Here is a 19,277-nt window from a genome sequence, read left to right on the forward strand (position 1 = left end):
GATGGGGTAAGGGGTGAAACGGGGGGTGCAGGGCAACGGTTTCCCCCATCTACACCACAGATTTGGACCTCAATGAAATGAGGCCCTTAAACACACTCTCTTGTTGTTCTTTGGGCATAGTACCACTTATGAAGTAAAACAGTGATCCCAGAAAAATTCAGTGAAATGTCACTAAGTGGCAATACCACTGAAATGAGGAAGAGCAACAGTGGTAGGCTCACCACTTCCTTCTAGCTACAGACACCTTCAGCCTGTGACAAAATGCTTTCAGCCAATGCCGCTCTAAGTGGTGGTCCTGGGACCACTGAAGGTGCACAAGCCATTAACTGATGGCCCATGTAAGTTTTCATGAGCCAGGAAGATCCCTAAGGTCATCTGGTGAGGCCCTGCTCTCGGTCCCGCCTGCCTCGCAAGCACGGCTGGCGGGGACGAGGGACAGGGCCTTTTCGATCGTGGCTCCTCGGTTGTGGAACACCCTCCCCAGAGATATACGACAAGCCCCAACCCTTTTGAGTTTTAGAAAAGCCCTGAAAACTTTGCTATGTGCCCAGACTTTCGAAGATTAAATGATAAAGACGGCCCAGACTGATTTACGGCTACAGCACGAGGATTTTGGATGAATGGATTTTTAACCATATGTTTTATATTTTTATATTGTTTTAATTGGATTTTCATTTCTATGTTTTAATTATGTGTAGGCATTGAATTGTTGCCAATTGTGTACACTGCCCTGAGTCCCTTCGGGTGAGAAGGGCGGGATATAAATGTTGGAAATAAAATAAATATTAAAAATGGTGACAAATATGGTGGTAATCCCTGGCAAATTTACAAAAGAAATGCTGATCTCCTACATCAGATAGCTTAGGAAGCTCGCCATTAAATCACAAATACCAGTGTCCTCTATTTAAACCTGGGGGAAAAAATCTGATTTTTTATATCTGGGTTTATTACTCCTGTAGGGAGACTCCATCTACATTGCCATATAATGCAGTTTCATAAATGAACTTATATGAAAGTGTAGACTTGTATAATGTGCTTTAATGTAGATAAACTGCTTCAACTGCATTTTATGGTCAGCGAAGGTCCATATAATGCAGTTTAACTGCATTGAACTGTATTACATGAGTCTACATTGCAGTTTCAAACTGCATTACATGGCAGCGTTGAATGGCATTATATGAGTCTACACCAATAGAGTTTCAAAGTGCCTTATATTGCATTGTAGGTGGGGCCACAGTCAGCCGGTGTGGTGGGGTGCTTCAAGTTTTGGCTAGGACTCTACTAGATCAGGGATCAGATACCCACTTGACCATGGAGACCAACTGCGTGACCATGTGCAACTTCAGAGGACAACAATGGCAAACCCCGTTTGAACAAAACTTGCCAAGAAGACCCCAAAATAACTTTGTCTTAGCAACACTGCAAGTCAGAAAGGCACAGAACAACAACCAATTGGAGGCATACATATATAGTTAATTACCGGAGTAAGCTATATAGAGATGTTATATTAATCTCATGTCTGTCAGTGTGCTGTAGGAAGGAAAATCAATTAAATAGTAGAGAACCACGTGAGTCCTTTACATGTACAAGTTATGAGTTAACAACTGTAGATCTTTGACCATGAGAGGACATTATATATAGGTAAAGGTAAAGGTTTCCCCTGACGTTAAGTCCAGTCGTGACCGACTCTGGGGGTTGGTGCTCATTTCCATTTCAAAGCCGAAGAGCCGGCGTTGTCCGTAGACACCTCTAAGGTCATGTGGCCATAGGCATGACTGCATGGAGCACCGTTACCTTCCTGCCGGAGGTTGATCTACTCACATTTACATGTTTTCGAACTGCTAGGTTGGCAGGAGCTGGGGCTAACAGCAGGCGCTCATTCCGCTCCCGGGATTTGAACCTGGGACCTTTCGGTCTTCAAGTTCAGCAGCTCAGTGCTTTAACACACTGTGCCACCAGGGGCCCCAACATTGTGTGTGTGTGTGTGTGTGTGTGTGTGTGAGAGAGAGAGAGAGAGAGAGAGAGAGAGAGAGAGAGAGAGAGAGAGAGAGAGAGAGAGAGAGAGAGAGAATGTCATAATTGTCCGGTTGCTTGATAGCTGCAAAATAAAGAAGGTGCATTCTTCATGTCTCCAAAGAGAAAGCTGTAACCATGTACCATTGCTACAGTTCCCTATTGGAAAGTGCACCTCCAAATTTCCTGTTGCCATTGCAGCTACAACCAAAATTCAGTAGCCATTGCAGTAACTCTGAATAGTGATTAAGATGCCAAAGCATCCTCCAGCCCCATACAGCTCTGCCAGTCTGCAGGCCAGAGTGCATATTGTCCTTCCAGAAGAGAAAAGCGGGGGAAATTGGCAGTTTGTTCCTTCAGCAGCTTTGGCATGGCTGCCTATTTCAACCATGCCATTTCTGGTCAATCTCCTTTGGATTTGCTTCAGAAAATTCTGGCAGCATATAGCTCTAAATGAACAAGCATGTTATTGTATTTTAACTATACCTTTTTGCACCTGCACCATTGAGTGTAGTCCTCATAAATGAAAGCTGGCCTCTATTCATGTGTTGGCTAGTGATACAATCCTGTATATTTCTGCTTAGTAGAAGTTACCCCCAAATGAATGTAGGGATGCAGCTGGAGTAGTTCAGTGACTAAGAGGCTTCTATAGTTGTAATCTGATTAGAGTCACTAAAACTGCATTGATTGATCCTGCTTGTCTACTGACTATCAGGTTTCAGACTGGATAGTTTTCAAAAGCAGTGTTCCAGAGACAGACTGCGAACTCCACTAGCTAGAAAAATAATGCAGTGGCACAAGAACGCTACAGAATTTCACAGAAATTGGTTTGCTCTCTGCAGGGGTTTCTTGAAATATTAATGATATATTATAGCAATCAAGCCGTAGTTCCCCTGATACAAGAATCTATATTATTTCAAAAATACTATGTCAATTATACGCACAAGAATATATTCACGAGGGAACTAGGGCCTCAGTGAATCAAGCAGCACACACTGATAGTTACACACCATCCAAGATGCTGCAATTGTTGGTTATCCCAACTAGAAGAGATCTAGTAAATCAATTGGTGAGTCAATACATAAGTAAATCCAGTTCATTTAATGACTCTAGTTGAGATTAACAATATAATTTAGACTAATGTAAATGTTTTCATTTATTCAGGCATGGACTGGATGTATCCATTTCACACTGGCCAAAAACATACAATCACTCGTGTAAAGAGATTTACCCAAGTGTAAGATACTAACAGAATTATGCCCTCTGTTTCCAGGAGAATTATTTCCAAATGTAGACTGTTCACTTTCTGCATATTTCAATTTTATATGTACATTTTTGTGGCCTCCACTGTTCATTATCATCATAATCATAGGAGATGATCCCTCGTGGACGTTTTTTTTTTATCTTCACAGGGTAGAGTCTTGGTAGTGGGTCCATAAGTGACTGTAGAGACCTATTCTGGATTCACATGGTCTTTCACAATGAGGACATAGATTTTCATGTGAAAGGTGGTCCCGACAAAGGTTTGCTTGATGTACCTTCCTCTTGGCACATTTTTCCCTTTTGCTCCCTCAAAATCCACAGCACTGTTGGTAACAGCTGACCTCCAGTTAAAGTGCTCAAGGGCCAGAGCTTCCCAGTTCTCAGGGTTTATTCCACATTTTTTAATATTAGCTTTAAGCCCATCTTTAAATCGCTTTTGTTGTCAACCAACCTTTTTCTTTTCTGTTCTTGAGCTGAAAGTAACTGCTTTGGGAGACAATGACCGTGCATTCAGACAACATGGCCAATATAGCAAAGTTTATTTATTTATTTATTTATTTATTTATTTATTTACAACATTTATACCCCGCCCATCTCACCCGAGGGGACTCAGGGCAGCTTACAAAAATTGGCAAAATTTAATCTTCCAGAATGCTGACCTTTGTCTACCCGTCTTCTCAGGAGATTTTCAAGATATTGGGAGGCAACACTGATGGAATTATTCCAGAAGTCAGGGATGATGTTTGTAGATAGTCCACATTTTGCAAGCATACAATAGAGTTAAACAATTCAGGAAAATAAAATGAACAGAACATCCTCATATACCCATAGATAGCTGAGTAGAATGGTAATTTTAAGATTCATTCAAGCAATAGAGTTGTCTTAGGCCCCTTCTTCGCTGCCTTATAAAATCCAGATTATCTGATTTGAACTGGATTATATAATAGTGTAAACTCATATAATCCAGTTCAAAGTGGATAATGAGGCCTATCTGCTTTGATAAACTGGATTATATGGTAGTGTAGAAGGAGCTTTTTAAAATAGCTGAAGAAATTTAGAAACAGCAAAAGTCATGTTAGTAATAAGGTATCAGATCACAGACAATATCTAGTTTAGTGCTGTTTCATGAACTGGATTGTGGCTATTACTTATTATTGAATACTGTGAATAATTATTAACAATTTATGGATGAAAGTTGGTATTGTGTTCTATTATGCCATTATGTTTCTCAACAGTGATTCCTAAAGGGCAAATACAGAATTGGTACAAGAATTTCGAATCCTTCTTGAGAATTTTCCCCCCTTATCAGGTGCCCTATGGAACCTGCAGCGCTTGCAAAATGGGGACACTAGAGTGCTAATTTTAGATGAGCAGCGCAATTAGTAATTAAAAATAATACTCTTGAAACCTTAGAGCTGTACTTGCTTTGATTGGTATCTCCAAGTGAGCCACCTGTGCAGAATCTTAATTCCTCTGATTAATTTGTGTGATTTCTACTTCATTTAAATCAAATCCATAAAAGAGAGGGGATTTTATCACCAAAGAGACAAACAAATCCAGAGGGTTGGGGGAAAGAATAGACCCAACAGCCGAAAATGTCAGCTTTGAGTCTTTCTAGCCTTCAGGTATAGCTTGTGATGTAAACAGCAGATTATCTCTTCTTCACTCTGAGTGAGTGAGAAGGACGAAGAGTCATCAAATCTAAAATTTTCATAGCATCCTGTAGTAAAATGAGTGTTTAAGAAAATATTTGTGGTGTTTTAGTTAATGGAAGTTGATAGCAAGGCTCTGCAGTATTATAAACCAAGGGAGAGGGGAACGTGCGGTCCTTCTTCTTCATTCACTCAGTTGTTTCCGACACTTGGTGACCTCATGGACCAGTCCATGCCAGAGCTCCCTGTCAGCCGTTGCTGCTCCCAGTTCCTTCAAGTTCAAGCCAGTCACTTCAAGGAGACTATCCATCCATCCATCTTGCCCTTGGTCAACCTCTCTTCCTTTTTCCTTCCATTTTCCCCAGCATCATGATCTTGATGGTCCATTGGCTACATAAAGTGACTCTGCAATTATTTTACTATGATTATTCATTTATTTATTTGCAACATTTTAACTCCACCTTTCTCACCCGTGGGGACTCAAAGCAGCTTCCAACTGCTATACCTACATTCTATGGAATTCTAAGTTTTGTAGTTTGTTGAGGCACCAGAAGTCTATGCTAGGATTTCTAAATGCCCATCCATAAAACAGTGACTCCTTAAGAGTCTATAGGGCAAAGCCATGACAGGTAAAGTAGAATCATAGCACTACAACTGTGTAGTGTGAAAGAGACCACTTCTGGCAAGAAGTATTTGTGTCTCCTTAACTGCTCACTAGGAGGGAAGATGAAAGGAAAGAATGGAAGGAGATTGCCATAAGTTGAAGACCACAAATACTTGTTGTCGTCCCCCCCTCAGAGCCTTAGGTCTGCAATCAATGAAGTTACATTTAGCAGTAGTCTTAATTCATTTGGCCTGAATCCTATGGTTAGCTCTAAGTAGAGTAGTGTGATGACCCATGGGCCTTGTAGTCCTGCTCAGGACATTGTAATTCCTGATGAAGATGAAAACTTGGGTTTTTTACCTTCCCAGTCTGAACTGGATTCCTCTCAGCCAGATCTTTCCCAGGCAGATCTGGGAACCTTGCACCTGCAAGAAAGTTGTCTCCCAGAAGTATGTCAAACAAGCCCAGAGCCTACTTCTCCCGTATTCTTGCGCCGGGAGTTTTGTAAACAACAGAGAAGTTTGGATTCAGCTTCGCGCAGGAGTGCAAGGATTGCAGCTAAGAATGTGGCCAATTAAGACTGCTTCTCGTGAGAATCTTTGGGGAGTCTCACATCTGGTCTCAGAGTTAGCTTTCGGTTCTGATTCCCAGAGAACTGCTTCGGCGGGAAAGCTAGACTCTATTTAGGTGTTTTACCCGCGTAGTAACTTCGCGGAGTCAATTCGTCAGCCTACGGAGCGGGTCGTGTCTGGACAGCGCGCTCCGATTCAAGCCTCGCTCTCGCTCAAGCCTTGCCTTGCTATCCAGCCTTCGCCTTGCTTCCCAGCCTTTGTTTACCTACGGACTTTGCCTTGTTTCCCAGGACCAATCCTTGCCTTGTACCACGGATTTTACCAAGTTATTCCACGGACCTTGTTCTTGTTCCTAGTTACCTTGTTCCACGTTCAAGCCTTGTTTCAAGTATCAAGTTATTTCCTAGCCTCGCTCAAGTTTCATGGACTAAAGGACCTTGTCATCTCCCCTCACTTTGCTTGGCAAAGTGAGTGTTTCGGTTATTGGATTACAACTTTGGACCTTAATATTTCTTATTGGACATTGCTTTCTTGGACTAATTCTGACCTTTCCTGAAAGGTCTAATTCTGGACTATTTTCTACACTTGTTTTTATTAACTTTATATATTCCTTCAATAAAGATATTAGATAGATTCTGGCCTCTGTGTATGGTTATTGGTGCTCTGCAGCCTGGGTCTTGACAGTTTGACTCCGCCACCCTAAGCACCAATTAACCTCGGCCAGAATGTCTACCGGAGTCGTACCTGGGCCGAGCGGCCAGCCGATTACCTACACCATCGACAAGGAGGAGGTGGACCGAATCCGTGATAAGCTCAATGCACAGGATGGAGAAATAAGGGGTTTGAAGGAACGCGGAATTCGTCTTCCGGCCATGGCGTTGCCAACCAAGTTTACTGGAGAAGCTTCTAAGGTTCATGTCTTCCGTCGCCAATGTCAAGCTTATCTAGAGGCCCGTGCTGCCGAGTTTCCCCAAGAAGACATCAAAGTGGCATGGGTTTACAGTCTTCTAGACGGGCCAGCGGCCAGCTGGGCGACGGCACTGTACGACCAAGCCTCTCCACACCTAAGATCAGCGCAACGCTTCTTGGACCACCTCAAGGAGACTTGGGGAATCGAGGACAATTTGGAGGCAGCCGGTCACAAACTCCGTCGCCTTTTCCAAGGAGACAGACCTATGTCTCAGTATATAGCCGAGTTCCGAGTGCTGGCCCACAACACCGGCTGGAACGATGTAGCCCTCAGGGGACAATTCCGGGAGGGTCTCAACATTGAAATGCTGGAAGAAATCTCCAAGGTGGATCCTCCCCAGACCCTCGAGGCACTCATTGATCAATGTTTACGGGCTGAAGTCATGATTGCCAACAGGAAACAGTGGGTTCGAGGCCAGGGCGGTAGAGCCGGGGCAAAACCCCCCGCTCCCGCCAGCGTTCAGCCACGTCCGGTCTGGAGACCCCCACCGCCAACCCCATACCCCAGAGGGAGCGAGGAGGTGCCGATGCAGTTGGGCAATGTGCGTCCCAGACTAGATGCCGCCGAGAAGGCCCGTCGTCAACGCTTAAACCTCTGCTGGTACTGCGGGAACGGGGGCCACTTCGCCAGAGAGTGCCCAGCCAAAGGGAAGCCTGCCGCCCGTCTTGCGGCGGCGTCCTCCACGGAGACGAAGACGTCTGAGCCGACTGGCACACAGCCGGCGGGGGAAGCCAACGACCGGGTGTAGAGAGGCTCGCCAACCCGGTCAAAAAATCCATCCAAGAGCCGCCAACCGGGGTCCTGTTCCTTCTCGTGGTCACATTATGGTCAGCAAAAAGGGGACCCGTCATGATCCACGCCATGATAGACTCTGGAGCTACCAACAATTTCATCGATAGAGAGTATGCCGACTCTCTGGGATTACAATATCATGATTTCAAGAATGCCCGTGTGGTGCAAGCCATAGACGGCCGCCCCCTCAAGACGGGCCCCGTAAGTCAGTGGTCGGAACCCACCAGGATGTGGATAAGGGAACATATGGAAGAGATTTCCTTCTTTGTTACCGAGGTTCCTCATTTCCCTGTGATTTTGGGAATTCCATGGCTGACTCTCCACGACCCTAACATCTCCTGGTCCAACAGAGAACTGCAGTTTGCTTCACCGTACTGCCAAAACCATTGCCTCGTAGCCAAGGTATGCCACGCCACGGACACCGAGCCCATCATCACCTTGCCAAAGAAGTACTCCGAGTATTGGGATGTATTCAATGAGAAAGAAGCCGAAAAATTACCCCCACATAGACCTTATGACTGTGCCATTGACTTGGTGGAGGGGGCCCCGATCCCGCGAGGGCATCTCTACTCCCTGACTGAACCAGAGCAAGAAGCTCTCAGGGAATTCCTAGAGACAAACCTTCGCAAGGGATTCATCAGACCCTCTCAATCCCCAGCCGCCTCCCCAGTGATGTTTGTGAAGAAGAAGTCAGGGGAACTACGCTTGGTGGTGGACTACAGAGCATTGAACAATATCACCAAGCGGAACAGCTATCCCCTGCCCTTAATCTCGGATCTATTGGATCGGCTTCGAGGAGCCAAGGTTTACACCAAGCTGGATCTTCGGGGGGCTTACAACTTAGTTCGCATCAGGGAAGGGGACGAGTGGAAGACCGCCTTCCAGACCAAATTCGGATTATTCGAGTCCCGAGTTATGAATTTCGGTTTATGCGGAGCCCCCGCAACGTTCCAGCATTTTGTCAACGACATTTTTCAGGACTATCTAGACAGGTTCTTGATAATCTACCTGGACGATTTTTTGGTGTTTTCTAGATCACAATCAGAACATGAGAACCACGTCAAAATGGTGTTACAACGATTGCGGGATCATGGACTTTATGCCAAGCTGGAAAAATGCGCCTTTGATCTACAAGAGGTAGATTTCCTTGGTTACCGCATCTCGCCTCTAGGGCTTTCCATGGATCCAGCCAAGGTTTCAGCAGTATTGGAATGGCGGGCGCCAACTAACAAGAAAGAGGTGCAGCGTTTCTTGGGGTTCGCGAACTATTACCGCAAGTTCATTCCAGATTTTGCCCGCTGGTCCGACCCCATCACTAGCTGCATCCGTGGAAAGCAGCCTTTCCGCTGGACTGATCAAGCAGAGAAAGGGTTCCAGCAACTAAAGAAACTATTCACCTCCCAGCCAATTCTACAGCACCCAAATCCTGGAACCCCTTTTGTGGTGCAGGCGGACGCCTCTGATGTGGCAATTGGGGCTGTACTCTTACAACCGGTGGGAGATCACCTCCATCCCTGTGCCTTTTATTCTCGTCAACTAACCACACCAGAGAGGAATTACACCATTTGGGAAAAAGAACTACTGGCCATAAAGGCAGCCTTTGAAACTTGGAGACATTGGCTAGAAGGGGCCAAATTTCCCATTGAAGTCCACACTGATCATCGTAATCTAGAACATCTAAGAACTGCCCGCAAACTAAATCAGAGGCAGCAACGTTGGGCTTTATTCTTTGAACGTTTCAACTTCCAGATCCATTATGTGACCCCAGCCCAAACCAAGCAAGCAGACGCCCTGTCACGTAAACCGGAATACGCTGCAGGACGCAAGGAGACCTTTGAATCCCAACTGCTACAACCCGAGAACTTTGCCACGCTCACGGTGGGGAACACCAAATCCATTCCCATTGGTTCAACTTCCCCTACTCCAGGACCCATCTGTGCTCAAGAAATCAGGGCTAGTCAGCAAGCAGATGCCTGGGCGCAGGACCAACTTCGCCAAGGTCTGCACTTTCCCTTTTCGCTTAAAGATGGGCTGCTCTGCTATAGAAATCATGTTTATATCCCACCCGGACCGGGCAGGGAAAAAGCGCTTCGTCTGTGTCATGACTGCAAACCAGCAGGACACTTCGGACTATTTAAAACTATGCATTTGATCCTAAGGGATTTTTGGTGGCCCAAGATCCGCAAGGATGTGGAAAAATATGTCAACACCTGCCCAGTATGCCAGCGCTCCAAGATACGAAGGGAGAAGCCCTCAGGGCTTTTACACCCCCTTCCTACCCCATCTCGCCCATGGGAAATAATTTCCGCGGATTTCATCACTGACCTACCACCTTCCTGTGGATTCACCACGATTTTGGTGGTGGTGGACCTTTTCACCAAGTTAGCCCATTTCATTCCCTGTGAAGGCCTCCCCACGGCCAAAGAAACTGCGGATCTATTTCTTCAACATGTTTTCAGACTACATGGATTGCCCAAGAGTTTAGTCACAGACCGTGGATCTCAATTCACCTCTCGTTTTTGGAAGGCACTACAAAAACTATTGGGCATAGACTCTCGCTTATCTTCAGCTCATCATCCCCAAACAGATGGGCAAACGGAGCGCACCAATGCCACTTTGGAGCAGTATCTTCGCTGTTATGTAAACTACCAACAGGACAATTGGGCTTCTCTGTTACCACTGTCTGAGTTTGCCTACAACAATGGAGTTCAAGCTTCTACAAAAGAAACGCCGTTCTTTGCAAACTACGGCTTCCATCCACGTTTCTTTCCCCCTGTCATTGAAACTTCAGAAGTTCCCGCAGCAGAGGATTGGCTGCAGGAACTCACAGCGGTGCAACAACTTTTGCTCCAGCAACTGGACCAAGCCAAGGAGGACTATAAACGCCACGCTGACAAACATCGCCAGCCGGGCCCCGAAATCAAGGTAGGAGATCGGGTTTTTCTGTCCACTCGCTTCCTGCCCTCCCACCGCCCCTGCCGGAAGTTAGATGCCCGTTTCATTGGCCCCTATCCAGTGGTGGCGCAACTTAACCCCGTGACTTTCAAACTCCAACTTCCGCGTTCAATGCGCATTCACCCAGTGTTTCACCGTTCCCTGCTCCTTCCGGCGGATGGTGTGCGACCTGATACAGACCAACCGGCCCCCCCTCCTGTTTTGATGAATGGGGAGGAGGAGTTCGAGGTTGAGGACATTTTGGATTCTCGCTTTCACCGCCGCCGCCTACAATATCTCATTGACTGGGTGGGTTTTGGCCCTGAGGAACGCTCTTGGGAAGACGCCTCCACAGTCCATGCTCCTGATCTAACCCGTCGCTTTCATCAGACCTATCCCACCAAACCACGACCTCGCGCCTCGGGGAGAGGGCCCCAGTTTGGGAGGGGCCTTGAGGAGGGGGATAGTGTGATGACCCATGGGCCTTGTAGTCCTGCTCAGGACATTGTAATTCCTGATGAAGATGAAAACTTGGGTTTTTTACCTTCCCAGTCTGAACTGGATTCCTCTCAGCCAGATCTTTCCCAGGCAGATCTGGGAACCTTGCACCTGCAAGAAAGTTGTCTCCCAGAAGTATGTCAAACAAGCCCAGAGCCTACTTCTCCCGTATTCTTGCGCCGGGAGTTTTGTAAACAACAGAGAAGTTTGGATTCAGCTTCGCGCAGGAGTGCAAGGATTGCAGCTAAGAATGTGGCCAATTAAGACTGCTTCTCGTGAGAATCTTTGGGGAGTCTCACATCTGGTCTCAGAGTTAGCTTTCGGTTCTGATTCCCAGAGAACTGCTTCGGCGGGAAAGCTAGACTCTATTTAGGTGTTTTACCCGCGTAGTAACTTCGCGGAGTCAATTCGTCAGCCTACGGAGCGGGTCGTGTCTGGACAGCGCGCTCCGATTCAAGCCTCGCTCTCGCTCAAGCCTTGCCTTGCTATCCAGCCTTCGCCTTGCTTCCCAGCCTTTGTTTACCTACGGACTTTGCCTTGTTTCCCAGGACCAATCCTTGCCTTGTACCACGGATTTTACCAAGTTATTCCACGGACCTTGTTCTTGTTCCTAGTTACCTTGTTCCACGTTCAAGCCTTGTTTCAAGTATCAAGTTATTTCCTAGCCTCGCTCAAGTTTCATGGACTAAAGGACCTTGTCATCTCCCCTCACTTTGCTTGGCAAAGTGAGTGTTTCGGTTATTGGATTACAACTTTGGACCTTAATATTTCTTATTGGACATTGCTTTCTTGGACTAATTCTGACCTTTCCTGAAAGGTCTAATTCTGGACTATTTTCTACACTTGTTTTTATTAACTTTATATATTCCTTCAATAAAGATATTAGATAGATTCTGGCCTCTGTGTATGGTTATTGGTGCTCTGCAGCCTGGGTCTTGACAAGTAGGCCCATTGAATAAGTAAAATTTACATAATTGATTACAGTAGAGTCTCACTTATCCAACATAAACGGGCCAGCAGAATGTTGGATAATAAGGAGGGATTAAGGAAAAGCCTATTAAACATCAAATTAGGTTATGATTTTACAAATTAAGCACCAAAACATCATGTTATACAACAAATTTGACAGAAAAAGTAGTTCAATGCACATTAATGTTATGTAGTAATTACTGTATTTACGAATTTATCACCAAAATATCACAATGTATTCAAAACATTGACTACAAAAATGCATTGGATAATCCAGAACGTTGGATAAGCGAGTGTTGGATTAGTGAGACTCTACTGTATTTACCATTCAACAACTGATTCAATTGATAGAATCATCTATTGATTCTAGTTGGGATAGGCTTGCCAGATTGAAAACTCAAGCGGGCTGCCATCCTATTAAAAGTTGGGATGTTCAGTAGGTGTTGCTTGTCACACAATGGGTAGCAAGCAACACCTGCTGAAATTGTCACGTCTACAAAATCATTAAAGGAACAGGAGCCATCTCCAGTTTTCACTTTGGCACTCCCAATTGAAATCACCAATAATATTCAGATAACTGATTCCTGTTGGTTATTGAGTGAAGAGTCACCATAAGTCAGGGACAACTTGGAGCCACACAACAATAAAAAACAATAACGACAACAGTTCTTTGAAAGCCGTTGCTGGCATACTGCCCAGGACACGTGTGTACATAAATCACCCTACGCATGCAGTGCAAAGTATTCATCATGGTACAGCAGATTTATTCTGCTGGGAGCAAAAGAAATGGAGTTGGTGCATATAGAAGCATAGAATCATATAACTACATTACACATTGCAATTGCATATTGCACTTTGAAATTGTGTATTGTGAGTTTCTGAGCATGAACATTTGGCATTACATGACAAAAGTCATTGGTGTGTTGTACAATGCTGCGATTTTGCATAGGAGTTTCATTGTATTGGAATGCTGTGTCTCCACATGGGGTTGTTAATGCTGTACTGAGTTGCTGGATCAAAGCCAACGTGTTGCTGTTGACATGCCAGGAGGTAATGGATGGATATTCATGCTTTTGAGTAGAGCAGTGTTTCTTAAACTGTGCTCCTTCAAGTGTTTTTGACTTCAGCTCCCAGAAAATCCAGCCAGCTTACCAACTGTTAGGAATTGTGGGAGCTGAAGTCCAAAACATTTGGAGAAGCACAATTTCAGAAACTCTGGAATAGAGGGTTGCTATGTCTTAGTGTATTGTGAGCTTGGGAGTTGAAACAATGGTCAGAGCCAGAAGTCTCAGAATATTTAGCGTGATACCAGAGGATAGTATTCTCTGAACCAGCTTTAAATGTATACGCACACCTTGGCATAAGCTTTCATGAACTAGCTCCACCATGTCATCAAATGTTCATATTGAACATGAAACAGATTCTGTCTCACAAAAAAAATCATGCCGAGACATATTCATTCTGAGTTTTGCTACAACAAAATTAAATCGACATTTCTGAACTGTATTCCCCACAGTCGTGAAACATAGATGTGGGCGAAACGTCATGAGAGAATGCTTCTGAAACATGGCCATACAGCCCGGAAAACTCACAGCAACCTAATTAAACAAACATCCGTTTGACTTTTGAAGCCTTCTATCAAAAGTTTGTTTTTGTCAATCAGTCAACAATCCATATGCAGATTGCAGTACTACTGTATAAATGTTTATCATCCAAAGGATTATGGAATTGCATTGCTGCTAGAACTCAGCTTTATTTCCCAGTTTGTTTCAACATCTAATAAACTATAGTGGTAGAAAAGGAAACTGAATGATAGCTTCCCCTACACCTTTTCACCACTTCATGGAGGAGAGAGAAAGCGAAAGGGAGGGAGAACTAGATCCAGTGAAGCGGAAAAATAGAAAATGAACTTCTGAGGCAGCCACATGTGAATTTCAGACAGGTTTTTACTCATGTGATTCTGTTTAATCACCATTCATTTCCAGCGTTTTTCTTTTTTTAAGGTGGAGACGTACCGAATGCTTAATTTGCTTTTTATTAAAACAAAAAAAAAATCCATTGTCTGTCATTAACAGAAATACTGACCTGTTGCAGAACATTGGAAAAACAAGGAAGCTTAACAATATATTGCATTTGGAGTTATTTAAAGGACTTATCTCTATGCGTTCAAAATAACAAAAACTGGTACTCAAAATTCTGTGCTTCCTTTTTTTCTCTTCTCTTCCTCTCTTTCTCTGACACTCAAAGCGGTGATTTACACATCTAATGTCTAGTCAGGCACACATCATAAACCCACTCCAAATGATTTTTAAATTGGTCCTCTCTAATGCTGGGGTCGGGTTGACATCTTGTTCCGGATGAAGTAGCATCTTCAACTCCCTTCTCTTGACTGCTCCCCCTCCCTCCCCCTCCCCCTCCCCCGGCAATTAGTGGGAGATAATCAACTGGGAGAATAAGTGATGCAAAAATCAGAAAGACATACAGCACTGCAATTTGAATGAAACGGAAGAAGAAAACAGTAGGCTAACACTCATGTCTTGACAGCAGATACATACACATTGATATGTGTCCCTTTTTAAAACAGCCCCAAAAAAACTTTGTTCCTATGGAAAACTGACACAGACCTTGGAAAGTTACTTTGTAAGATGACTGTGCTGGCTAGGGGATTCTGGGAGTTGTAGTCTCCCAAAGTAACCTTTGCAAACCCTGCAAAACTCTCAATGACTGAAAGCCAGTGGGCCACTGGTCCAAATATTTCCTTTTTTATTATGTTAGAAACAAGCAAGTAGCTTCTGGTTTGAGAGAATTGGCTGTCTACAGAGACGTTGCTCAGGGGACACCCGGATGTGTTACCATCCTGTGGGAGACTTCTCGCATGTCCCCGCATGGGAAGCTGAGGCTGACAGATGGGAGCTCACTCTGTCTCACAGGTTCAAACTGCCAACATTTAGATCTTCAGGCCAGCAGTTCAGCCACCACAAGGGTTTAGATTTCCTATGTAATGCATAATTTCAACCTTAGTTTCTTCATATATCATCTGCATGTGCTTTTGTACAGAGCTGCTGAGAGCATATGCCCCAACTGTCTCCAGTTTGACATTCCCATTAAATCCTCTCTTGTCCCACTTTTTCAGCTGGTTTAAAAATGTCTGTCTCTTTCTCCCCGTTTATCTTCTTCTGCTCAAATTCAAAGTGTAATTCAAAGTGCAAAAGTAGTTTACACTCAAGTGACTCAGCAGGAGAGAAATATGTGGAATCTTTTCCTTCCCAGTAAGCTCAGAAAAAGCAAACTGATGCAGCCTCCCCGGCTTTAAAAAGTTAATGACAGATCAATGCATCACATTATACAAGGGCCTTTCCTCTCGTACAATCAGTCTCCTTCAATAAATAACTTTTGCCATCTAGACTGCACTCAGATGATGTTTGTCCATGCTTATTCTGGTTTGCATCTGTAAAATGTTAGCAGGCGTGGCTAGCACAAGCAGCAACTAGACATTGTATGCACTGCAGCTGCTGCCATGTGTTGAGCTTCTGAATTATTAGTGGCAGCTTCCCAATGAAGTATCTTCAGGCCATGGGTTGCACTTGCCCATCCAAACTGACTAATGAGTTATCATGGACTGCAGGGTATTCCAGCTGTCTGGTGCCTAATATTATCCAAAACTTGTAAATGACAAGCTGGAGAAGGCTATGTTGGGCAGTGGTTTCAAATTTTGCTCCATTAGATCTTTTGAACTTCAACTCCAAGAATCCTTGATATATGTTTGAGTTGGTCAGGACTTCTGGAGGCTTAACTCTAATATACTTGGAGGGCCAGAGTTTGAAAATCATTGGCAATTGTGGCAGAGGGGAGAGGTAATTTTCACCCCACAGTCTCCCATCTGGCAAGCCATTCATACCCAGACCCCCTTAAAAACAATGTAGTTTTTCAGTGGGATTTTTATCCACAGCTTCCTAGAAATACCTAGTTATTGGTATACTAGAATTGTGAATGCCTTTTAAACAGTTCTAGTTTAACTCCTAAAAAAATCCAATGATTGTGATCCATCCCCACATCACAAAAACTACTAGAAGTCAAGAAAATTGCCCAAAACTTGCTTTGGGTGACCTGGGGACTTTTGTAAAAAGGGCATCTGAGGATTTTGGGGGGCTTGGGCTGCACTTGTGCCACCTCTACCTTAAAAAAATCTTGATTTAATGTGAGATGTAGTGTCCCTTTCATTTAAGTCAGGAATAGGCAACTGTGGTTCTCCAGAAGTTTTTCTCCTGCAGTTTCCATGAGTGCTAACCAATGTAGCCAATGGTGAAGGATTTGCAAAGTTGAGGATCAAAAATATTTGCATGGCCACACTTGACCATCATGGATATATATAAGTGAATGAAGATGAGCTATTTTTAAAAAGTATAAATCTCATACCTTTTTGACACTGTCTGGAGTAGGAGTGAAGTTTGCAGAATGCCTGACAAGAAGGGCTCTTATTTGTGCCTGAATCCGTTTGCATTTGGTAATTATGTCTGTCAGTGCACCTTGCTCAGGCTTTGATCCTTGTCAGCTAACATTTACTTAGTATAATCAAAGTCATGTAAATTACAGCATATCTGTTCCTGTCCTGGAATTGCTGATATTTTCAGGTAATGCCTTCCGTCTACGTATATCTCACTCTCTCCCTCTTCCACCAATTCGACATTTCAAGCTTTGAAATATAGATGCAGCTACGGAGCCTTGGTTGCAATTTGAAGACTTCAGATCTGAAAATCAAAAAATAGGGCAGCTGGGGTTAGAAGAGGAGGAGGAGGTGGAGGAGGAGAATAGTTTCAAGGTACGAGTCCCCCTTGGTTGGGAAGGATGAAACGAGGAGAAAATTAGGCAATGTAATGGAAGATCTGAAAGTTTACCAGAGAGCACTTCTTTTCTGAGAAAGGTGGCACTCGTTGAGCAATTTTCATCATCACTGCCACAGTGTGTGCAGAACATTAGAAGTGTTGGGCAAATGAGGATGTTGCTGGATTCAGCCAAAGCACAACTAACTCTAGAGCTTGGAAAAATTCCTTTTTGGGACTACAGCTCCCGCAACCAGCATGGTCAGTGGAGAATTTTTAAGTTGTTGCCCAAAGAGCTAAATCCCCAAGCTTTCATCAGTTTTTATTTTGTTGTTGTTGAGTGCCTTCAAGTCATCTCTGACTTAAGGTGACCTTGTCATGAGGTTTTCATAGCAAGAGTTGTTCAGAGAGTATTTGCCATTGCCTTCTTTGGGCTGAGAGAGTATGGCTTGTCTAATGTGTCTCTGTCAGTTTCCCATGGCTGAGTGAGGTTTGAACTTCAGTTTTCCAGACCCTAGTTGGGCTCTCAAACCACTACACCACACTGACTCTACAGTTATTGCAGAAATAACTCCAGACAAATACTGTAAGTTGTTTGCCTTTTCCAGAACAAATGTTCACATCTAGCAATGATGGACCAGGACACACACAATGGAGACTCAAAGCATCTATCATGCACTTTGCATATTCAGTCTGTTTTGTATGTATGTTAACTAAATGATACATAACAATTGTTTAAAGTAAACAATGCTAAAGAAATAACAAGGATCTGACAAAACAGTTATTAGGTGGGAACTGATGCCACTTTTTCTCCATTTCACTATTTCGCTTTTCTTACAAATCCCAGGATTCTAAAACTATCTATTGTTTCCATCACAGTTTTCTTTTGTAAATAATCTTTTAGCATCAGCCAGAGTCAATCAGCTGTTACAGTTCTTGTTAATAGGTCCTAGAAAATACATCTTAACAATGGCAACCTAGTTGAAGCCAGGGAAAAAATGTGTTTAGAAAGCAGATAGAATGGGAAGCATTGATATTTGCTTATTGCCTTCAAGGTAGCTTTAATGTGTTACTTCTGTTTGTTAAACAAAGCCTGCATAGAACCATTTAGACTTCTGCAATGTGTCTTTCCAGGGCCTGATTTTGAATACAGTTCCAAACAAGATAGGTTCATAGGTTTGTTCTTATATGCCAAGGCCTTCCTCTTCATTACCTGCTTGAAGTCAATTAGTGAGGCTAGTCTGCTCCTGATTTACCTCCAGGTTTCTCACCTTTGCACATGTAGAAGCAGAGAGATGTGACAATGAGATCCCACTGCTGGTCCTTTACTTGTTGCCTGTGTGTAAAATGTAAATATGAAAAGAAAAAAACCTAGAAAACTATAACCGTATATGTTGAAAGGATTTGCCATTTTTAGGATTTTTAGGATTTTTGTTCCTATTCAAAACTACTGACTACATTCAAGTTAAAACAATGTAGGCTAATCACACAAAATCTTTACAGAGGTATTGTTGATTTAAACAAATTTTACTCCTAGGTAAGCATTTATATGTTTTTAATGCAATATATACTTAGAAGTAAATCCTACCAACTTTAGTAAATCTTAATCGCCGGCAAATAAGCACAGCATGAAAGTCTACATTTGCCATCTGCCATATGTATAAGGAGGATTGAGAAACTTTAACATTTGCCTTTCACTCTTGGTATATTATAGTTCCACTGATACATATTTTAATATCTTTTTTTTGTTTATGTTGTGTCAATTTTTTTGTCTTTTCAACCCAGTGAACAGCATCAAGCACATAGTAAGGAAATACCGTGGGCATCTTCGAACGAAGATTGAATCTGGGGAAGGAACCATCCCGGCTCGATGTCCCAGCACAGTCCAGACATGGGATGGCGTATTACTGGGGGAGCAGCTTGTCACAATGTCCTGCACAGACAAAATTGCCAGGTAACATATAATGAAAGTATAAAACAGGTCGCAACAAACATGGAAAATATTAATCCTATTACAAAAGGCCTTGTTTCCTAGTAGAGAAGTAAATCATGACCTAAGAAAATAGGCCAAAAATGAAAAACACAAACACTTTGAAAATAAAATTATATCTTTGCAAGACAAAGAACAGAATGTAACAGATGTATTATCTCTGTTTGTATGGATCCAGTGGGGCTTGATTCTAATACATC

General features: G+C 43.5%; 1 protein-coding gene across 2 annotated transcripts in view; it reads left to right on the forward strand.

Annotated features, from left to right (window-relative positions):
- The window catches only part of adarb2 (adenosine deaminase RNA specific B2 (inactive)), a 396,595-nt gene that overhangs the window by 353,393 nt on the left and 23,925 nt on the right, over nucleotides 1-19,277 (forward strand). For both annotated transcript variants that reach the window (XM_062984187.1, XM_008112320.3), the window contains one exon: nucleotides 18,873-19,041. In XM_062984187.1, coding sequence (XP_062840257.1) covers nucleotides 18,873-19,041 — 169 coding nt within the window. The remainder of the gene's footprint in view (nucleotides 1-18,872; nucleotides 19,042-19,277) is intronic.

This window comes from Anolis carolinensis, chromosome 6 (genome assembly GCF_035594765.1).
Source record: "Anolis carolinensis isolate JA03-04 chromosome 6, rAnoCar3.1.pri, whole genome shotgun sequence".
Taxonomy (NCBI): Eukaryota; Metazoa; Chordata; class Lepidosauria; order Squamata; family Dactyloidae; genus Anolis; species Anolis carolinensis.